This window comes from Bemisia tabaci, chromosome 2 (genome assembly GCF_918797505.1).
Source record: "Bemisia tabaci chromosome 2, PGI_BMITA_v3".
In the NCBI taxonomy this organism is placed as follows: Eukaryota; Metazoa; Arthropoda; class Insecta; order Hemiptera; family Aleyrodidae; genus Bemisia; species Bemisia tabaci.
In genome coordinates, this window is record NC_092794.1 from 33,298,137 (window position 1) to 33,316,401 (window position 18,265).

Here is an 18,265-nt window from a genome sequence, read left to right on the forward strand (position 1 = left end):
AAATTGAGCATCAATAATTAAATTTTTATGTTTTACTTTTTCATTTAAGCGTTTAATATAAAGTTTTTCAAATAGTTTTCATATGACAGGCAAGAGAAATATTGGCCTATATGAGGCTGCATCGGCTGGTGGTTTGTCTGGTTTTAATAGAACAAAAATTTTGGCAATTTTCCATTGCGCTGGAATGTATTTATAGCGCAAAACAGCATTAAAAATGGAGACCGACTTCATTAATGCTTCTCCGGAAAGATTTATTAAAATTAAGCCTTAGATTTTGTCAAATCCAAGTGCTATTTGAAATTTCATTTTCCCTTTTATTTCTTTAGAGAGTTCTGAAGGAGAAATGGTTTTGATTTTAACTAGCGTAGTTTTCTTGACGTTTTTACGAGGTTTCAATGTCGACATCTCCCCCTGTATTTGTGGTCTTGAGACTGAGCTGTTAAGTGGATACTTCCTCTGAGTCAGAATATGATGAGAGTATCTCAATGTTGGTGCGTGGTTTAAAAGCTGCTTTAAAATGATCGGCTAGCACCTCTGCTTTTTCACTGTCTGAGTTGGCACAAGAGCCGTCTAATTTTTTTATCGGAAATTTTAAATGCTTTGGCTTTTTTAGATATTTTGTGGCCGCTAAGAACAAGGTTGATTAAAAGGAGGTTGGTACAATCACCCATTTCGGCGCCATGTTGATGACGTACTAGTGGGACCTCGAGTAGCGCAAAGTTTGAATTTAGACGTCTGGTGCAAGTTGCGCGCAAGCAGACTGATGCTATTGATAACAATTTCTCGTGCACACATTATTTATTGTAACAGAATATGAAAATATACATGAAATGAACACATTCGAAACATATTTTCGAATGTGTTTTATTATTATCAAGATATTTTAAATTGCTTCTTTTCTCCAAAGCCGCAAAATTTTCGGGGGTCGTGGTCCCCATAATTTTGGGTTAACAGGAGTCATGTGGCACATCAACAAAAAGGTATTGATATCTTCTCTTAGGAGACTTTTAAATTTTGAAAATCGGATAATTTTGGCACATACAGTCTCCAATTGAAATTAGCGCAAGAAAGGCCCCAAAATTCCCCGTAACTCCAAATAATGGGGACTCAAGAAGAAAGTGCATATAGAGCACAAAGTTCTTGTTTTTGGCCATAAACTTTGAATCCAAAGTTAAAACATATCCTACCTATTTGAAATATATGCGAGAAACGGGGAGAGGGGGGGGGGTACCGGGTACCCCTCTTAACATCTCCCTAAAATGGGGTTTCGGGGGGCTGAAAATAATTTTACTGAATTCTTTGCGGTCAATTTCCCGCTGAAAATTTTCGTCCGAAGCTCAATTCTCGGCCGTTTCCGAGAAAAAGATACGAAGACGGGTGCTCTGGAACACCACACATAGCATATCAAAACAAGCATTTTGAACTGCGCGCCAGATCGAGGTCCCACTTGTACGTCATCAATATGGCTGAATGTACCAACCTCCTTTTAATCAACTTTGCGCTTAGAGAGAGTGATTTTTGTAGGATGTTGGAGAGAGTGTTTTGATGAATTTGTCAAATTTTTTTGTGAGAAATTCTTGAGCAGGTACGTTTTCTGACTATTTTGTTTAAACGATTGTTGTGGCTGTTGAGCATTTTCTCACAAAGATTAGAGGTTAGGCAGAAAACAAGAATAAAAGAAAAGTGACAGAATGAACCTTAGAAATGAAGTATTTGAAGAACCAATCAAACTGAACGAAACATTTAATAATACAGAAGAGCACAGAACAATTCTTACTTTATAATACGCCGCAATTGAAATAATAATTAAGTAAATAGGTACAGGAAGTAAACCGGCATGAAGGAAAGCGGAGACAAGATCAATCAATATACAGAGAGAAGATAGAAAGATGGTAACCATGGAAATTACATTCCTTAACATACCGCGCCCCTTGAACCCTGCAAGGGATTCAACAGAATCTTTCAGGGACTTAATAACGGTGCAGACTTACAAATCGGTCTGGTTATGTCACCATTACTATTGAAAAGTTCAGCAACTCTGATGTGTCCATCCTTGCCGTAAAATAAATTATTCACCTGTCCAAAAATCCAGCAGGCCGGTAAAAAATTAGAACTAGAATTTTGAATTAACACAAGTGTACCTGGTTTTAAATCAGCTTGAGGATACTTCCATTTGGAACGTCGTCGCAACTCAAATAAATATTCCGTCTCCCATCTAATCCAAAACTGCCTAAATCTATTTTGTAATAATGTCCAACGATCATTTAATTTGACAGACTCAATGTTGGACCTTGAAGTGTGGAACGGAGGTGCGGTCAATTCTTGTCCGATTAAAAAATGAGCGGGAGTGAGAGGTGTTAAATTATTTGGATCATCACTCATAGCTGTTGGGGGACGAGAATTCAAACAAGCCTCTACTTGTGCAAGCAACGTTGTTTGGAATTCTTCACGAGTGAAAACAAAATTTCCTGTAACTCTTTTCAGGTGGAATTTTAGTGATTTAATTGCAGCCTCGTATAATCCCCCAATTGAGGAGCTCTTGGTGGAATAAAATGCCAATATATAGAGTTACCAGATAGAACATGCTGAAATGTTTCATCATTAGAAAGCGAGGACAACATACCGTGCAATTCTTTATTAGTGCGAATAAAGGTTTTGGAATTATCTGAGTAGATATCTGAGGGGATCCCTCTTCTGGAAATAAACCTTCTTAAAGCGGCAATAAAATCATTTGCAGATAAATTACTTACTGATTCACAATAAATTGTCTTTGTTGCAAAGCAAACGAATAATGAAACATATGATTTCACTCTTTCTTTACTCTTAGAGTATGGTTTTAGAAAAATAGGACCACAAAAATCGACTCTTCAAATTTTGACAGGTCGCAGCTCAGTTACTCGGTGAGATGGCAATGGTGCCATAATTTGGGTCAGAAGTTTAGGGCGAACAACTCTACATATGAAACAATTGCGTACGGTGAAATAAGCTTCAGATCTTCCTTTTAAAGGCCAGAACCGTTGACGTATTGAAGCCAGCAAAGCTTGAGGGCCTGGAAGAAATAGTCGAACAGAATGTTCATGTTTCAAAATTAAGTTTGTCAATTTATGTCTATTTGATAATACTGTAGGAAATTTTTGTGCGTAAAAAATTTTTGCATTACGTAAACGACCATTGACCCTTAAAACTCCAGTTTCATCAAGGAAGGGATTTAATGCTAAAAGTATGCTTTTTTTGTGTAAAGCACCAGAAGGCAGATCTGAAATGTCATGCCAAAATACTTACGATTGGGCAATTTTATTCAATTTATTTAAAGAACTGTCGCATTCAGCTGCTGTTAATTCTCCAATCTTTCTACATAGCTTGTTTTTAGACTTGAAATTGAAAATAAACCGTTGAACATATGCAAAAACTCTTATCAGCTGAGAAAGGGAAGAGTATTTTTCAAAGAAGTCAAAGGGATTAACCGAAATTAGTTGTGAAGTACAAGAAGACTACACTTCAGTAGACAAATCATCATACCGAATATCTTGATGACAGTGTTGGAAAATACCCGGGTTATGTAACATTTCTGGTCCATGCCACCATAAATTTGAGTTCATTAAAGTCGAAGACCGAACCCCACGAGAAATTAAATCAGCAGGATTTTGATCTGATGATACATGACGCCAATGAGCATTTTTAGTATTCAACTGCATTTCAGCCACTCTATTCGCTACAAAAGTTTTCCAACGATTTGGACGTTCACGAATGCAGTCAAGAGTGATCGTCGAATCAGTCCACAAGAAAATCGCCGAAAAGGGCATCCGCATAGCATTTAAAACTTGAGATAATAATCGTGATAAAAGTAATGCCCCGCATATAATAGTTCTAATCTTAGTAAACTAGTAGAATGCAAAGGAGCCACGCGGGATTTTGAAATGAATAATTGACAGTGAGAAGTTTTGTCTTTATCAGTCGAATGAACGTAAGTACAAGCACTGTAAGCTCGGATTGACACATCAGAAAAACCATGCAACTCTACATTAACAGCATAAGGACTAAGGAGAGCCAAGCATAAGCCAAGGGTGTCACCACTGCGGTGGATGACGTCAAAAACCCGACTTTTCAATGCGCAATACCTCTCTTAATATTGAACGTAGGTAGTTACTGTTTGGACTAATCTATTATTTTCAGCCAATCTAAAAGAAGCAAACATGAAAACACGATTCTATGACCAGCGCAACTGACCCATCGAATCGGAAGTTGTTTTTTCTCCAAAGTTCCTGAAAAGTAAATAAACTAACCGAGTTTGAATCGAATTTAAGAAAATTTTCGGTCTTACCATCATGGAACTTGGAAAATTAACAAAGCAAAGAATATATTTCCTTTCTTCCTCACTGAAGAAGTGCACAGTGAATACCATCGAGAAAATTTCCTTCGTTGTTTCCTCAAACTGAAGAACTTTTCGTTTCTGTTCTGAATGAAAAAAACGTGAAAGATGTCTTGAATGTACAAAAGTATATTCTCTGACTGAATCCTAGAGGCACGCCAATAGAAAATGTAGAAGTACACAAAGAGAACATCGTTCATTTTGTTGTGTTCTTTTTATTTCATAGAGAAATAATTAATTTACCGTACATTCATCTTTATTTCCAGCAAATATTTTGGCTCCCAAATTGATATACACAGTGGAGGAATAGACCTACTTTTTCCTCACCATGAAAATGAAGAAGCTCAATGCTGTGCCTATCATAATATCTCACAATGGGTCAACTATTGGATTCACTCAGGTATTTTGGAGTATCTATCTTGATGTATTTCTCCGTCTAGATCCCACTTAGCACAGAATCATCATCATTAATATAAACTTCGAAGGATTCAGACTTTCAGCGATTCTGCCTTTTTCTATTTCACTCGAGGGGAAGTGTCCCCTCCCGGACTCTCTTCCCCACCCGGTGACTGACGCTGCGCTGTGTCAGGGACCAGTTCTATAGGACCCTGGACTCCCGTAAGAGTCAATGTAAAAATTCGTGAGCAGGTACTAGTGCTGCTATCGCGCGTAGGATCCTCGCAACTCACTGCTGTTATCAGTTGTTGGACTTCATTAAAATTCGTAGGATCGCGTATAACTGCGAAAAATCGAATTTTTCGCCATACACTAACATGCGGCGGGCCCTTCCTCGTCGAAAGGGGTCGAAAAACGCCAAAAATATACTTATTTTTCAAGAATTCAGCCGCCTTATGTGTTATTTTTCAATCTCCGGCTTAACCTCACTTTTGGAGCGGGCGATGGATGAGTCGAGGTTCGGGGGGAAGGATCCTCTGAGTTGACTAGGATCCTACGCGAGAATGCGCTGCAATCACCCGCTCACACCAGAACGGCGTCCTATAGAACTCGTCCCTGGCTGTGTTGAACGGTTCATCCTGAACCTTTCCCCTACGTCTGACTGTTCCCCACTCCTCTGTCAATCGAACCATATGCCACCGCTTACGTATTGTCGCTCGCCCACCCAGGTACCTAGCGGCCAGCGGTCAGTTGATGATAAATCTCGCTCATGCTCCTATGCAGCTACGCATTGATTACGCCAGCTAATTACTTTCTAATAATTAGAATTTCTTCGATAATAGTTTTCTTTATTTATTCGACTGTATTTTTTTCTCTGTTCTACTGTGATTTCCTTGGTTCTCTATACTGTGTTTTTCCTAAATCTCTGAGTCAGAAATCTGAAGCACTTCGGTATGCACCGAGTACTTCAGATGTGTGACCTGAGACCTTCGGTATATACCGAATTACTTCAATTGTCTGACCCAAACTTCGGCAGATGGACCTCAACTTTTCGGATGCGTGATCCGAAAACTTCAGAGATCCATATGATCTCAGCTTCGGGTTCCATGCACAAATTTTTTCCTCCGTGTTTCCTTTTAGGGGACGCAACTAAAATTTCAGTAAATTTTTTTCAGAAAAGTAAAGAAAAAAAAAAGTGGCTAACGATGGTTCCTCACCTTCACGTGGTGCTGGCTGTTTTTACTAAGTGGGAACCGTCCATTTTAAGATATAGTCTATTTCTTGCCCTGCCATTATTATTCTACAAGTTAATTGTGGAGTGAGAATTTCATAATGTTTTCTATGAAATCTTCAAAATATAGTGATAAAAAATTTGCAATTACTACAAAATCGGCTCGGAATGTCACTCGCGTAGCGAGTGACCGGGGGTCCAGGGGGCGTAGCCCCCGGCTAGGCGTGACATAATACTACAATAGTACTGACACGTCAGTAGTGTCAGTATTTATTTAATGCTGATGTATCCTGATTTAATATTATATCAAGACTATGTCAGTATTTATTAGTCATTGATTTGGAGCTGTCAAAATATTGTCACAGTATTGGCCGGAAAGATTGATATCATATGGAAATCAGGGTTATGACAAGGTCATCAGAACACTGCAGGACACTGACAGTATATATGCAATACTACCTTGATACTGACAATACGTATGCAATACGAGGTATGATCCATTAGATGAACTTTGGCCATTGTGGGCCAACAGATGATCGGATCGACGTTTTCTTGGGTTTATCCGATTTCTGATAAACTGACAAGCACGTTGGTTTTTACGGATTTCAATTACAGGGTGGCCAAAAATCTGGAAAACCGGGAATTGTCAGGGAATTTGTAACGACCTGGAAAAGTCAGGGAATGTCAGGGAATTTTGACAGAAAGTCAGGGAACTTTATTCCGCTTACGTTGTTCGTGTTTGCTGTGCGGCTGTGATGACTCTCTCTAGCGCATTTCCAGTGAACTATTTGTTGATTGTTTCACCTGACTTCCGCTACTGGCGCTGCTATCGGCGAGCGGCGCTTGGTGAAATGTGATTGGTCGTTTCTGCCGCTGATGATTTCTCTCGGTAATACGTGCAATGCGGGTTGCTTACCTATCGTCTCGCCAAAAAAATTCTTATGCGCGGACCGTCTATGGTTTTGGTTGTGACTGTTCTGTTGTGCTTAGTGACATAACCTCAACTTTTTTCTCTCGTGATCTCGCACTCATACCGCGGTCTAAATGCTTCGACGAAGAATGGACTCAAGCAGCAAGTTTTGGTAAGTGAAATATTTTCATCTTCTAAGTATCATCATTTATGAGATGGCACGAGCGGAGTGAACCGTTAGGAAAGAAGTTTCACATTAATTAGCGATGACTGAGTTCATCTGCTACCTAGCTGCATTTTGAATATTTTGATAGATTTGTCTCATCTATCTCCGCGGAGATCTCTGTATTTTCATCGCTCTTTTGGTTGAGTAAGCAATGTGACTAGATTACAACAAATATTAAATGGTAACTCTCTCTTTCAGTTGTTAAGTATTGTGATCGAAGCTTCTACTGACTGAGCATCGGATTTACAACCTTTCGTTATTTTTTAACCTGGTTAAAGTTTGACTGAAGGATAATTACTTTAGTCCCAACATAGCTGAAAGTATCATTCAAGCCATAAACAACCATGTTTACCTCTTAAAATTTTGGACAAAAGCATTCAAAGATTTGCTTTGACAGGGGGTTTACTTCAACCAGGAACGGTAGAATCGGCTCTGGAGACGGCTCTAATTTTCAGTTTCATTTGACATTGATTGTTGTGCAAGCAAATAAAGATCGTTGTATAGTGAAGAATTGACATTGTATATGCCAATAATACATAGTACTTAAAGTCAGAACTCTCTCAGTTACGGACCTCATTCACAACAGAATCTGTTTGATGTTCTCCCTTTCTCCGCCATCAAAAATCAGAGCTCCCTAGCAGTTCTAGCATCAGCATTCGCTCTTTTATTTAGTTTTGTAACACAAGCTCTTGTTTAGCGTTTGAGATGGGGGCAAAAATCAAAAGGCAGGTGAAGTCTTGTTTGAACTGAACTCAACCCAGCAGTAGTCTTTATCTTTATTATCTTTTCTTTTTTCAGAATGCAGTAATCATGAAGCCGAAACACACCCGCTACCAAATATCCTGGTCTTTAGACCCTGCACTGTATTGGGCTGTTGCAGACACAGCAAGTGTTCATAACGCCAGATGTTCCTTGTGCAACACGTCCATTTCCCTGAGCAATATGGGCAAGCAAGCATTGTTAAGTCATGCTAAAGGAAAACGACATGTAAGTGCAGTTAGTGCGCAAACCCTGTCAAACTCATTGTCAAATTACTGTAAACCTGTGTCCTATAGCACGAAAGAAACTGTCAGAGATTCTAGCACGGGTTCCGGTGAAACATCATCTGTTTCTGTCACATCAAAAGAGGCATCATCTGTTTCTGTCACATCAAAAGAGGCATCATCTGTTTCTGTCCCATCAAATAATACTAGTTCCATAGGACCTATGAATCTTTATGTTTCCAAAGAACTTGTAGCCAAAGCAGAAATACTCACTTGTTTGAACGTTGTTAAGAACCATGTATCTTATCGAAGTGCGGGATCTATTGTATCACTTGATCCGATCAAGTATCCGGATTCAAATATTGCAAAACAAATACACCTGCAGAGAACTAAAATTTCTTATTCAATAGTATATGGTTTGGCATCCTATTTTCATCATAATTTACTAAAGACTCTCCAAAAATGTTCTGAGTTTACCATTGGTTTCGATGAATCTCTAAATAAAGTAGCCCAAAAAGGGCAGATGGATGTAAATGTTATATATTGGTGTGCTGACACCAATGAAGTCAAAACCAGTTACTATTCATCAGCCTTCCTTCAGGGAGCCAAAGCTATAGATTTATTAGAAGGTCTAATTTCTGTTATTGAGTCATTGAATTTAGAGAAAGTAATGAGTGTTTCAATGGATGGGCCTAATGTAAACATAAAATTTCTTAAAGATTTCGAAAATCTTATTTTAGAGAAGAACCCTCTCGCCAAAATGTTATTATTTATTGGTACCTGTGGATTGCATGTGTTAAACAATTCTTTTAAAGTTGGTATTAAGGCAACAAACTGGAAGCTGACATCGTATTTTTCTAACTCTTATTATTTGTTTAAAGACAAGCCCACCCGAAAAGGACTGTATACCCAATATTCCGGTAGTGAAATTTTTCCCAAAAAGCACTGTTCTGTAAGGTGGCTAGAGAATACGGAAGTTGCCTCTACGGCTATTCTAACCTTACCGCATATTAGAGCTTTTATAAAAGGTGTTGAAAATGACAAAAACGAGCCGGACAGTGACAGTTATAAAAGTGTCAAACAATTTGTTAAGGATCCTCTTCTAAAGCCAAAATTATGTTTTTTCCTCAGTTATTCCTCAGAGTTTAAGGAATTCCTCACTAGATTCCAGTCAGATTGGCCATTAGCACCGTTCCTATATAGGCACTTGCACAGGCTCTTGCAAGAACTTTTAATGAAATTTGTAAAACCATCAGTGATTAAAGAAGCTGATTCTATAACCAAAATTGACCTGAAAAAACAGGAAAACCTCCTTGCAGCTAATAAAATTATACTGAGTCCGTCGACCAAAAGGGCTCTCGCTGAAATTAGGGCTAATGAGGCAGTTCGGCTGGTGAGGGATTGGCTTAAAAGCTATTGCACTTTATGTAAAATTTCACCAGAAAAACGATGAGCACAATAAAAAGTTTTGAAAAAAATTGCTAAGGGGAGAAAATGCGATTTTAAAATCGTGCCCCTCAAAAACGTTATTTGAATCCGGGCCGTGGCGCGGACGCCGATTTTTGACGTCACACTTTAGGTGACCACCCTTGGTTTATTCCGAGTTAGCTGCTGCCCGGTTTGTTTATTTAGCGAAAGGTTCTAGCTGTATATTGTGATTATGTGATTTAGTGGTAAAATTTGACGAGAAATTTGTTGAAACATTTGGTTTCGTCCGAAATTAACTCTTTCTTGATGAAAAAAGGCGTTAAAGTTCGCGAAATTTATTCACCGGGCGACCGCGAGTGAGCATCGGCTATCGGAAACGACGGGCTCGTAAACAAACGAAGATTGATAACAGGAAGGATCCAAACAACTCGGAATCTTTTAATTTTCTTTACCTTTAAACCATTTCTGACTTCTACAAAGCATCTGACAATCAGTTTCATCGTATTTTACAACCTGGAGCTAGAGTCTATCGGCTCATTGTGATGTGTATTCAGAGCATTCTGAAACAGAAAGTCAGTTCTCACAAGTTCACACCACCAGACATTCTTTTCTGATGGTTCTTCAAATTAACAGTTCAGAAGTAAATTAGAGACTACAGTAACTTAATCCACTCCTGCCCTTTCCTTCAGTGTTTGTTCGTGTCTGTTCTTTATGCGTTACCACTCTAGTGCATACACCGGTAATGTAGGTTAGATAGGTATAATCGCATATTTTCTACTAGCAGTACCTTCTCTTAAGCGTTCTAATTTAGCAAAGAAATTCCACCAGTTGCAGAAAATTGTGTGCGTAATGAATAAGTGAATATGAATACCTCCTTTTGGTGACTCAAAGTGTCTCAGATCCGTCTCAAGGAGGTTTTGCATGTAGGTGCATGATCAGTTTTGCCAGATGAAATTACTGCCCTAGCAGCTTCAAATTTATACTTTGATCTCTGATTCACTAATAAATGACACTTTATGGTGTCATTTATATTCAATCAGCTCAAAGCTAATTCGACAATTAATCATCAAAGGTCCGATTGAGGAAGAAATTTTCCGGTGAGTGCCACGGCTGAATCAACATTCCAACTAGACTTGCGAAGGTATCAACCAGGAAATGATCATCTGTCTCGAAGTGAAATTTTTTTCATTGCATCATACACTTTAACAGGTAAGATAATTATAATTACGGAGGTACTATCAGGTTAAACACACAAGTTAAGTGTAACATTTACATTAAGTATGTTTAACTTTGTGGATAATGATTAATGAAAAAGCGAGGAAAAGTAGTGGCATGGCTAATCTGAGAAAGTACTTACCTAGATTCACTAAGTTTTAGTCTGATTGCTTCTCTTGATGTCCTAATGGAAAAATTATTCGACAAAATTTCTGAAATGTGTGCGATATTTATATCTTCTACGTGCAGAAAGTTTTGTGAATATGTAGAGCAGTAAGTCGACTTGTTTTCCATTTAAAATCTAAACTTAAAGTAGAAGTTTTGAACACCGTAGTCAATACGTAATTGAGGCACTGGATGCAAAAAGGCCCTTTCTCGGTTGCAGTGTTTGAGAGTCACCTCTAATATTTCATTCTTTGAAAGGAAAGTGAATGCATCAAGTGAACTAGTTGACTCTCAAGCAGAAATACCAGGAACAGTAGGACAATCATCTCATAATTGTCTCTTAAATATGAAAATAAAAACTCTGAAAATTATCTGAGAAAGCACTTGAGACCGATTTCCATATTCTTAGATGAAGTATAGCCTGCGTTTAAAATCACAATATTTCAAATTTTCCATAGTGCTTAAGGCCTGCAGCACAACCTTACCTTTCAAGGCAGGAAAAACACCATGGAACCTCCATCATTGGCAACTTCCAGCTAAGGCTTTCAGATTACTTCATCCGTGTCTCAGTGGAGAGAAGCTGTAGGATTACCTCATTCCCACGATTTCTTTACTTCACCTACATTTCATGTTGTACTCCTCTTCAAGTATATGACTGCAGATGAGCAGATTTAGAAATTTTTAATGCACACCGCACCTAAGAAATGAAAGAGCCTTAATAGAATTACCACTTACCATATAGGTATCACTTCCTCAGGAATCTGTTTGGGTTGATACCTTCGCAAGTCTAGTTGGAATGTTGATTCAGCCGTGGCACTCACCGGAAAATTTCTTCCTCAATCGGACCTTTGATGATTAATTGTCGAATTAGCTTTGAGCTGATTGAATATAAATGACACCATAAAGTGTCATTTATTAGTGAATCAGAGATCAAAGTATAAATTTGAAGCTGCTAGGGCAGTAATTTCATCTGGCAAAACTGATCATGCACCTACATGCAAAACCTCCTTGAGACGGATCTGAGACACTTTGAGTCACCAAAAGGAGGTATTCATATTCACTTATTCATTACGCACACAATTTTCTGCAACTGGTGGAATTTCTTTGCTAAATTAGAACGCTTAAGAGAAGGTACTGCTAGTAGAAAATATGCGATTATACCTATCTAACCTACATTACCGGTGTATGCACTAGAGTGGTAACGCATAAAGAACAGACACGAACAAACACTGAAGGAAAGGGCAGGAGTGGATTAAGTTACTGTAGTCTCTAATTTACTTCTGAACTGTTAATTTGAAGAACCATCAGAAAAGAATGTCTGGGTGTGAAATGGTGTGAACTTGTGAGAACTGACTTTCTGTTTCAGAATGCTCTGAATACACATCACAATGAGCCGATAGACTCTAGCTCCAGGTTGTAAAATACGATGAAACTGATTGTCAGATGCTTTGTAGAAGTCAGAAATGGTTTAAAGGTAAAGAAAATTAAAAGATTCCGAGTTGTTTGGATCCTTCCTGTTATCAATCTTCGTTTGTTTACGAGCCCGTCGTTTCCGATAGCCGATGCTCACTCGCGGTCGCCCGGTGAATAAATTTCGCGAACTTTAACGCCTTTTTTCATCAAGAAAGAGTTAATTTCGGACGAAACCAAATGTTTCAACAAATTTCTCGTCAAATTTTACCACTAAATCACATAATCACAATATACAGCTAGAACCTTTCGCTAAATAAACAAACCGGGCAGCAGCCATATTGTTCGGACTAACTCGGAATAAACCAAGGGTCGTCACCACCTAAAGTGTGACGTCAGCTCTCAGCCCGCGCGATTCAAACAGCGTTTCAGAGACCTTCAATTTTTGGCGTTTTTGAAGTAAGATTTCTCAGAGCCAGAGGGCTCAAAAAAATCTGAAAAAAATTCTGTCTACTCATTTCACCAAGGACTTTCATAATATGTAATAAAAAAATTCAGCCGAACTGGCTCATAATAGTGTGAAAGACAATGACATCCTTCTTTTCAGAGAAGAATGCAAGAAAGCACTAGTTGCATCGTGCACAAAAATTGTGGAAAAGAGCCCCCTAAAATTTAGATTAACAAGGGGCATTTCGTTCCTAGATCCCACAGTATGTAAAAGTATATCGTCTCGAGATCACAGATTTAACACTTGTATTGATGAATTCATGGACAAAAAGAGGATCTCACCCTTATTGGCAGACACATTAACAAGAGAATTTGGTAGATTATGTTCCTTCCCAAGGTATGAAGAGCTTATATCATCCTTTAAAGGCGAAGGTAAGGAGCGCCTCGACCATTTCTGGATCAAAAAAATGATTGGGACCTATGATAAATGTAACCCCTCCTCTAAATTAAAAGATTTAAGTGCATTTTTTAAATCAATTTTGATACTTGGCCATGGAAATGCTGCCCTTGAGAGGGGTTTCTCTGTGAACAAGGAATGCCTTATTGAAAACCTAACTGAAAAATCTTTAGTGGGTCTAAGGCAAGTATATGACGCTGTAAAGTGTGAAGATTTAACTTCTTTTGACATCAATAAAACAATGATAATGTATCACAAAAATTCCTCCAGTGAATATTTGAAAGCTTTAAAGAATCAAAAGAATTTGGTTGATTCACAAATCCAAAATTCTCTACAAAGTAAAAAAAGAAAAGCTGAAATTGAGAAGCTTTCATCTGAAAAAAGGGGAAGAATTGAAGAGTTAAATGCTCTTGAAGAGAAACTCCAAATCTTAAAGTCGAAACAGTTAGACTAATTGTTGAGTTTTCCATTTCTGATAGAAGCAGCAGTCCATTAGTCGCCGTTGTGCCTGTAAAGATCTCTTTACAAGGTTTTATTTATTTACTTATTTTTTTTGTTGAAAAAGCAAGTCTCTTGTAAAGTACATGTAAATCATGTACATGTGTACATCTTGTCAAGTACCTCTAGTGGTACTTTGCCTGATTTATTTATCTTATGGTAACGCAGAAACCTTTAAACGCATTCTATGTTCCCAATTAAATTATAAGATTTGTTCTCATTAGTTTTAAGAAACCTTTGTTACCTTTTAGTATGTAACACATTTTGCTACTTTAAAATACTAGTCAATTGTGACTGTCTTTTTTTCAGAAGGTACTAACCTTTTTTTGTTGATTTAATATATTTAAAATATTGTGCAGAGTCATAAAACTTCCAATTTGTTTGTGCTCTGATGGTAATTAGGCATTTTCACTTTCAAGTTAGTAATACCCATAGTTTGTAATGGTTTCTTTAACCAAAAGAAAATTCACTTCACTTATTTATTTGACTGAGTTATTCGTTTGTTGTTCACTGTCAGTATTGCAAGTACACAATATAAAATTGCTCATTTCTAAGCCTTCAAAATCCTTGTCGTCAATCTAGTATCACTCACTACCTTGTGTCTGTTCCAGTATCCCCTTCAACCTACTAATATTGCAAAGGAAACCAGCCAGCATATTTACTTGAAATATCTAGCAAATTTGAGATATACGCAGGAGAAAAACGAAAAAGATGTTTCAAGTAAATGCATTGTTGGTCTTTGGCTTAAAATAAAATGAATTGATGAAGGTGATAGGAAATAGTTGGTTAGATTTTGCAGGTTCAGATAGTGATGATTTCGAGAGCATCGTGGCTGAATTATCTGATAGTAACTTTTCATTACCGTCCTAATATTTTCCATTCTCACTTATTTTGATGTGTACCCTTCCTCTAAATGTCATTATTTTATTTATATGAATTGTGATTCTTTGAGTCTCTGACTTTACCAATGTTGTTATTATCACTTTGCTTCATACTTTATTCCTATGCTCATTATTTCATGAATTATGACTCAACATAGCGACTATTTTCGTTTTTGATATTTTATTTTTTTTTCTTGTATTTAATTTTTTCCTTCATTTTTGAATTTTCCTAAATAAATTATTACATTATCTGAAAAACAGTAGTTGAATTACTTGTTCTTAATTGATCTCATTTTGCAGGTAATGAAAATTTTTGAAAGCCTGTAAATGCTATAAATACTCCAATCATATTTTTATGTTCAAATTTTAATAATCAGTTTTAAATACTGAGGTAGGATACAACTACAAGTCTAATAGGGAAGCTTTCCGCAAATGACTGCTCTGGATTTGCTGAAAATTTTTACACAGTCAGCAAAAATTTGTCAAAAATACTTTTTTCAGAATTTTTTAAGTATGTCCCTGTGATTTTTTAATTAGACATTTGAGGATAGGAATCCTATGAATGGTAAGTAGGTACCTACACTTGCCGTCTCACATCTTTCAAATGTGGCAGCTTATGAGTTTTGAAATACCTTTAAGAATACTAAATACTCAAAAAAACTTCATGGTTTCTCTTAAGCCTTCATAATCAAGGTTTTACACAACTTACCTTCTAGGTAGGCTTAAACGTAAATCGAATGACTCTGACTGTAAACACACCACCTCGCTAACTTTAAAATGCTCAGCTTTCATTAAAGTTGCTCTATCTTCATAAATGGCATCAAGGGTGGCTCATCTATTTTATCTCTACCTTTCAAAATGTCAATAAGTTTTTGTCCCACCCGAAAGATTTTTTCCAGACTAACTTCGCCACCCACAATGCAGTTCTTAATGGCCCCTGAACATTTTCATTTTTCCGAGTTGGTGTGCCTTCACTCTCACTGATTTAATTGCTTTGTGGAGGGATGGGAAGTGTAAGTTTGGTACAACCATGAGAAGGTAAGAGCTGTTAATGTCCAAACTCTGGTTTTTCTGCTGTTTTACCTCTTGAGCAAGCGCGCAAAGCAAATTTTCTCGAGTCAAAAAGTCAGGGAATTTCTCATGAAAGGTCAGGGAAAAGTCAGGGAAAGTCAGGGAATTTCAATACTCTAAACTTTTGGCCACCCTGCAATTATCTTAACTAGTTCGAATTTTACAGCCGTTTGATTCAGGTGTGTTCAAGTGCGTGTTGCGATTTTGAGAAACGCGTGAGCTTTTAGAACAACGGTGTAACATTAAATTTTGTTCTAAGTTGGGTAAAACGTTTTCCAAAACTTTTGCACTGTTAACGAGAGTTTATGGTGATAAGTGTTTAAGTCGGACTCAGTGTTACGAATGGTTTAAGAGATTTAAAAACGGTCAGGAATCGGTGGAAGATGAGGTTCATGGAGTCAAGCCCAGGACGTCAACTGACGAGATTCACGTGAATCAAGTTCGCGAAAAAGTGCAAACCGACGGCCGTTTGACCATTCGTGAGCTTCTAGTGGAACTGAATATTTCTTTTGGGTCTGTTCCGGGAATTTTAAAGTTTCATCACCGGTGACAATTTTACATAAAAGATCTGCATCAGCATTTGAGCGGTCCAGCGGCTGTTGGCAGATGGAAACGCGCTTTTCTTTTTGCGCTTGGGTTAACAACTTGGGAATCCACTTTGCAGAAACTTTACGCATGTTCAAATTTTGGGTTGAAATTCTCTGAACAGACCCAAAAGAAGAACAAACTGACACCATTCCTTGAAGTTTATTCAGACTTTTCTTCTCACATGGAAGAAAAATCACGGAAGTTTTAAAGAATTGCCGTTGAGTAGTTTTCCGTTTAAAAAATAAAGTACTTAGGTATGACAGAAGTCTGCAACGTCACAAACCGAGTCGGGTGATTGCCGACTCACACGGTCGAAGTGAATCGGCAGGAATGCGGTCAAAACTGGAAACACGTGTTTTTAGGTTTGGAAACCGCAAACAAAGTGGCTACCCTGTCAATGTATATTATTCGCTCTTTGCATGGAGAGTTTGACTTGATACAGAGGTGGACTCTCACGAGAGCGTGGGATATCCCCTCCATTACGGCATCAACTTTCAGAGCTTTTTTTCAGTTTTGGAAATTGTCTCGGAGGAAACTGATAAAACCATCGTGTTTCTCGCGGAATTGTGCGTAATAATCAGTATTTAAATCACTAACTCCCAACACATGCAAGATCTCCATTACCTTCCGATGTTACCTATCCTCCTTTTGGGCGTGGACATCACTTTAATTTTGCGCTCAGCATGATCATTAACAACTTTTATGACTTAACTACTTTTTTTTACCTCAAGATATTCGGAAGTAAATAGCCATGGGGCTGGGCAAGAGTCTAGAAATGAAAATGGCAAATCCATGATATTGAAAAAAAACGCTAGAATGTTGGTTGGAGAGAAGCCTGGACTTACCGGGTATTCTTCAGCGTAGGTACAAATTGAGGAGCACATATGTCATATTGGGGCCCCGAAAAAAGGACCCAGAGGTCATCGCAGACCTCAAGAAGTTTCGCAGCTTTAACGAGAGTACCTTTAGCAGGTAGTGTCGTGCTCCGTAATTTACCCAGCCACGGTTGGTACCTCTGTAGTAAAAATTTGGTTCCCTTGGCATTATTTGATGAGATACTTACATCGAACACTAAGAGAGTCTTTGTTCACAACATGAGACACAATGTAGGGTTGCCGAATCCATCTGTCCGCCAAAACGTACAATTTAACGAATGTCTAGGGTCACATTCGAAGACAATTATTTTCATGATCTCTTACAAGTCACAGCCAAAGTCAATAAAACCATACAAAAATAATAAAAATAGTCTGTGAACCATTTTAAGACTCTAAGCCTTTAAGTAAACTGTGGATTATTTGATTTAGTTTATTGACTTTGAACTGTTTAATTTGTTGAAATTGATTTTCCTACATATAGCCAATATTTTACAAAGAAAAATTGTCTTTTTGATGTATTTATACATTTCAACTGTTTTTAATGTTAAAGTGTGTCCAAGTCAATTCGCAATGATACATTGCAACGGACGGGAACTTTCGGGTCCGCGTAAGCTCAGTGCGTGCGTGCAGCCTGTCGCTTAGGCAGTGCAGAGGACGCGCGCGCGTTGCGCTATGGCGCGGCGCGGCGCGCCCATTTTGCTCCTATTCTCTCGCTGCGCGCGCCTTTCTGGGGTGTTTTGCGGCTTTTGTGTTGCAGATACGACCAAACGGACGAAATTTTCGGGTTCTAGGACCAAAACTCGACGTTTTCCATGGGAAAACAGTGTTATTTTGTCTAAAAATCTCAAATTTCAACCTGTGTCACTTAAGTCGTTTGAGCACCAGGTAAAAATGTTTTTAAATTTTTTTCCTTGTACGAGGCTTCTAATGTATCCACACATCACCTTTTAAGACCAGGACCTCCTTCGAATTCGAAAATTTAAAAAATAAGAAACACCCTAAAATAGGGGTATGAAAGTAGGCGAAAAGGGTTATAAATGGAGGAATAGGGTAGAGGGGAAAAGAGAGGTGTCAACTACGACGAAAATAAGTGTGTGTATAGATAACAACAAGGG

At 38.0% G+C, this 18,265-nt stretch overlaps 2 protein-coding genes across 8 annotated transcripts in view; both read left to right on the plus strand.

The window, feature by feature from the left end:
- The window catches only part of CysRS-m (cysteine--tRNA ligase-like protein, mitochondrial), a 158,660-nt gene that overhangs the window by 49,861 nt on the left and 90,534 nt on the right, over positions 1-18,265 (plus strand). For all 7 annotated transcript variants that reach the window (XR_011899298.1, XR_011899299.1, XM_072297180.1 and 4 more), the window contains one exon: positions 4,636-4,769. Coding sequence is in view for 5 of the 7 variants with exons in the window: in XM_072297180.1 (XP_072153281.1) it covers positions 4,636-4,769 (134 nt within the window). In the remaining 2 variants the exon portion in view is untranslated. The remainder of the gene's footprint in view (positions 1-4,635; positions 4,770-18,265) is intronic.
- LOC109035663 (uncharacterized) lies at positions 4,776-10,131 on the plus strand. The gene is made up of 2 exons (XM_019049375.2): positions 4,776-7,078; positions 7,931-10,131. Exon 2 carries the CDS (start codon positions 7,943-7,945, stop codon positions 9,566-9,568), a length of 1,626 nt encoding a protein of 541 aa, XP_018904920.2. The 5' UTR covers positions 4,776-7,078; positions 7,931-7,942; the 3' UTR covers positions 9,569-10,131.

Bases quoted from the DNA above. Each gene is read 5' to 3' on its own strand.
- LOC109035663 (XM_019049375.2), top strand. From the start codon at position 7,943: ATGAAGCCGAAACACACCCGCTACCAAATATCCTGGTCTTTAGACCCT.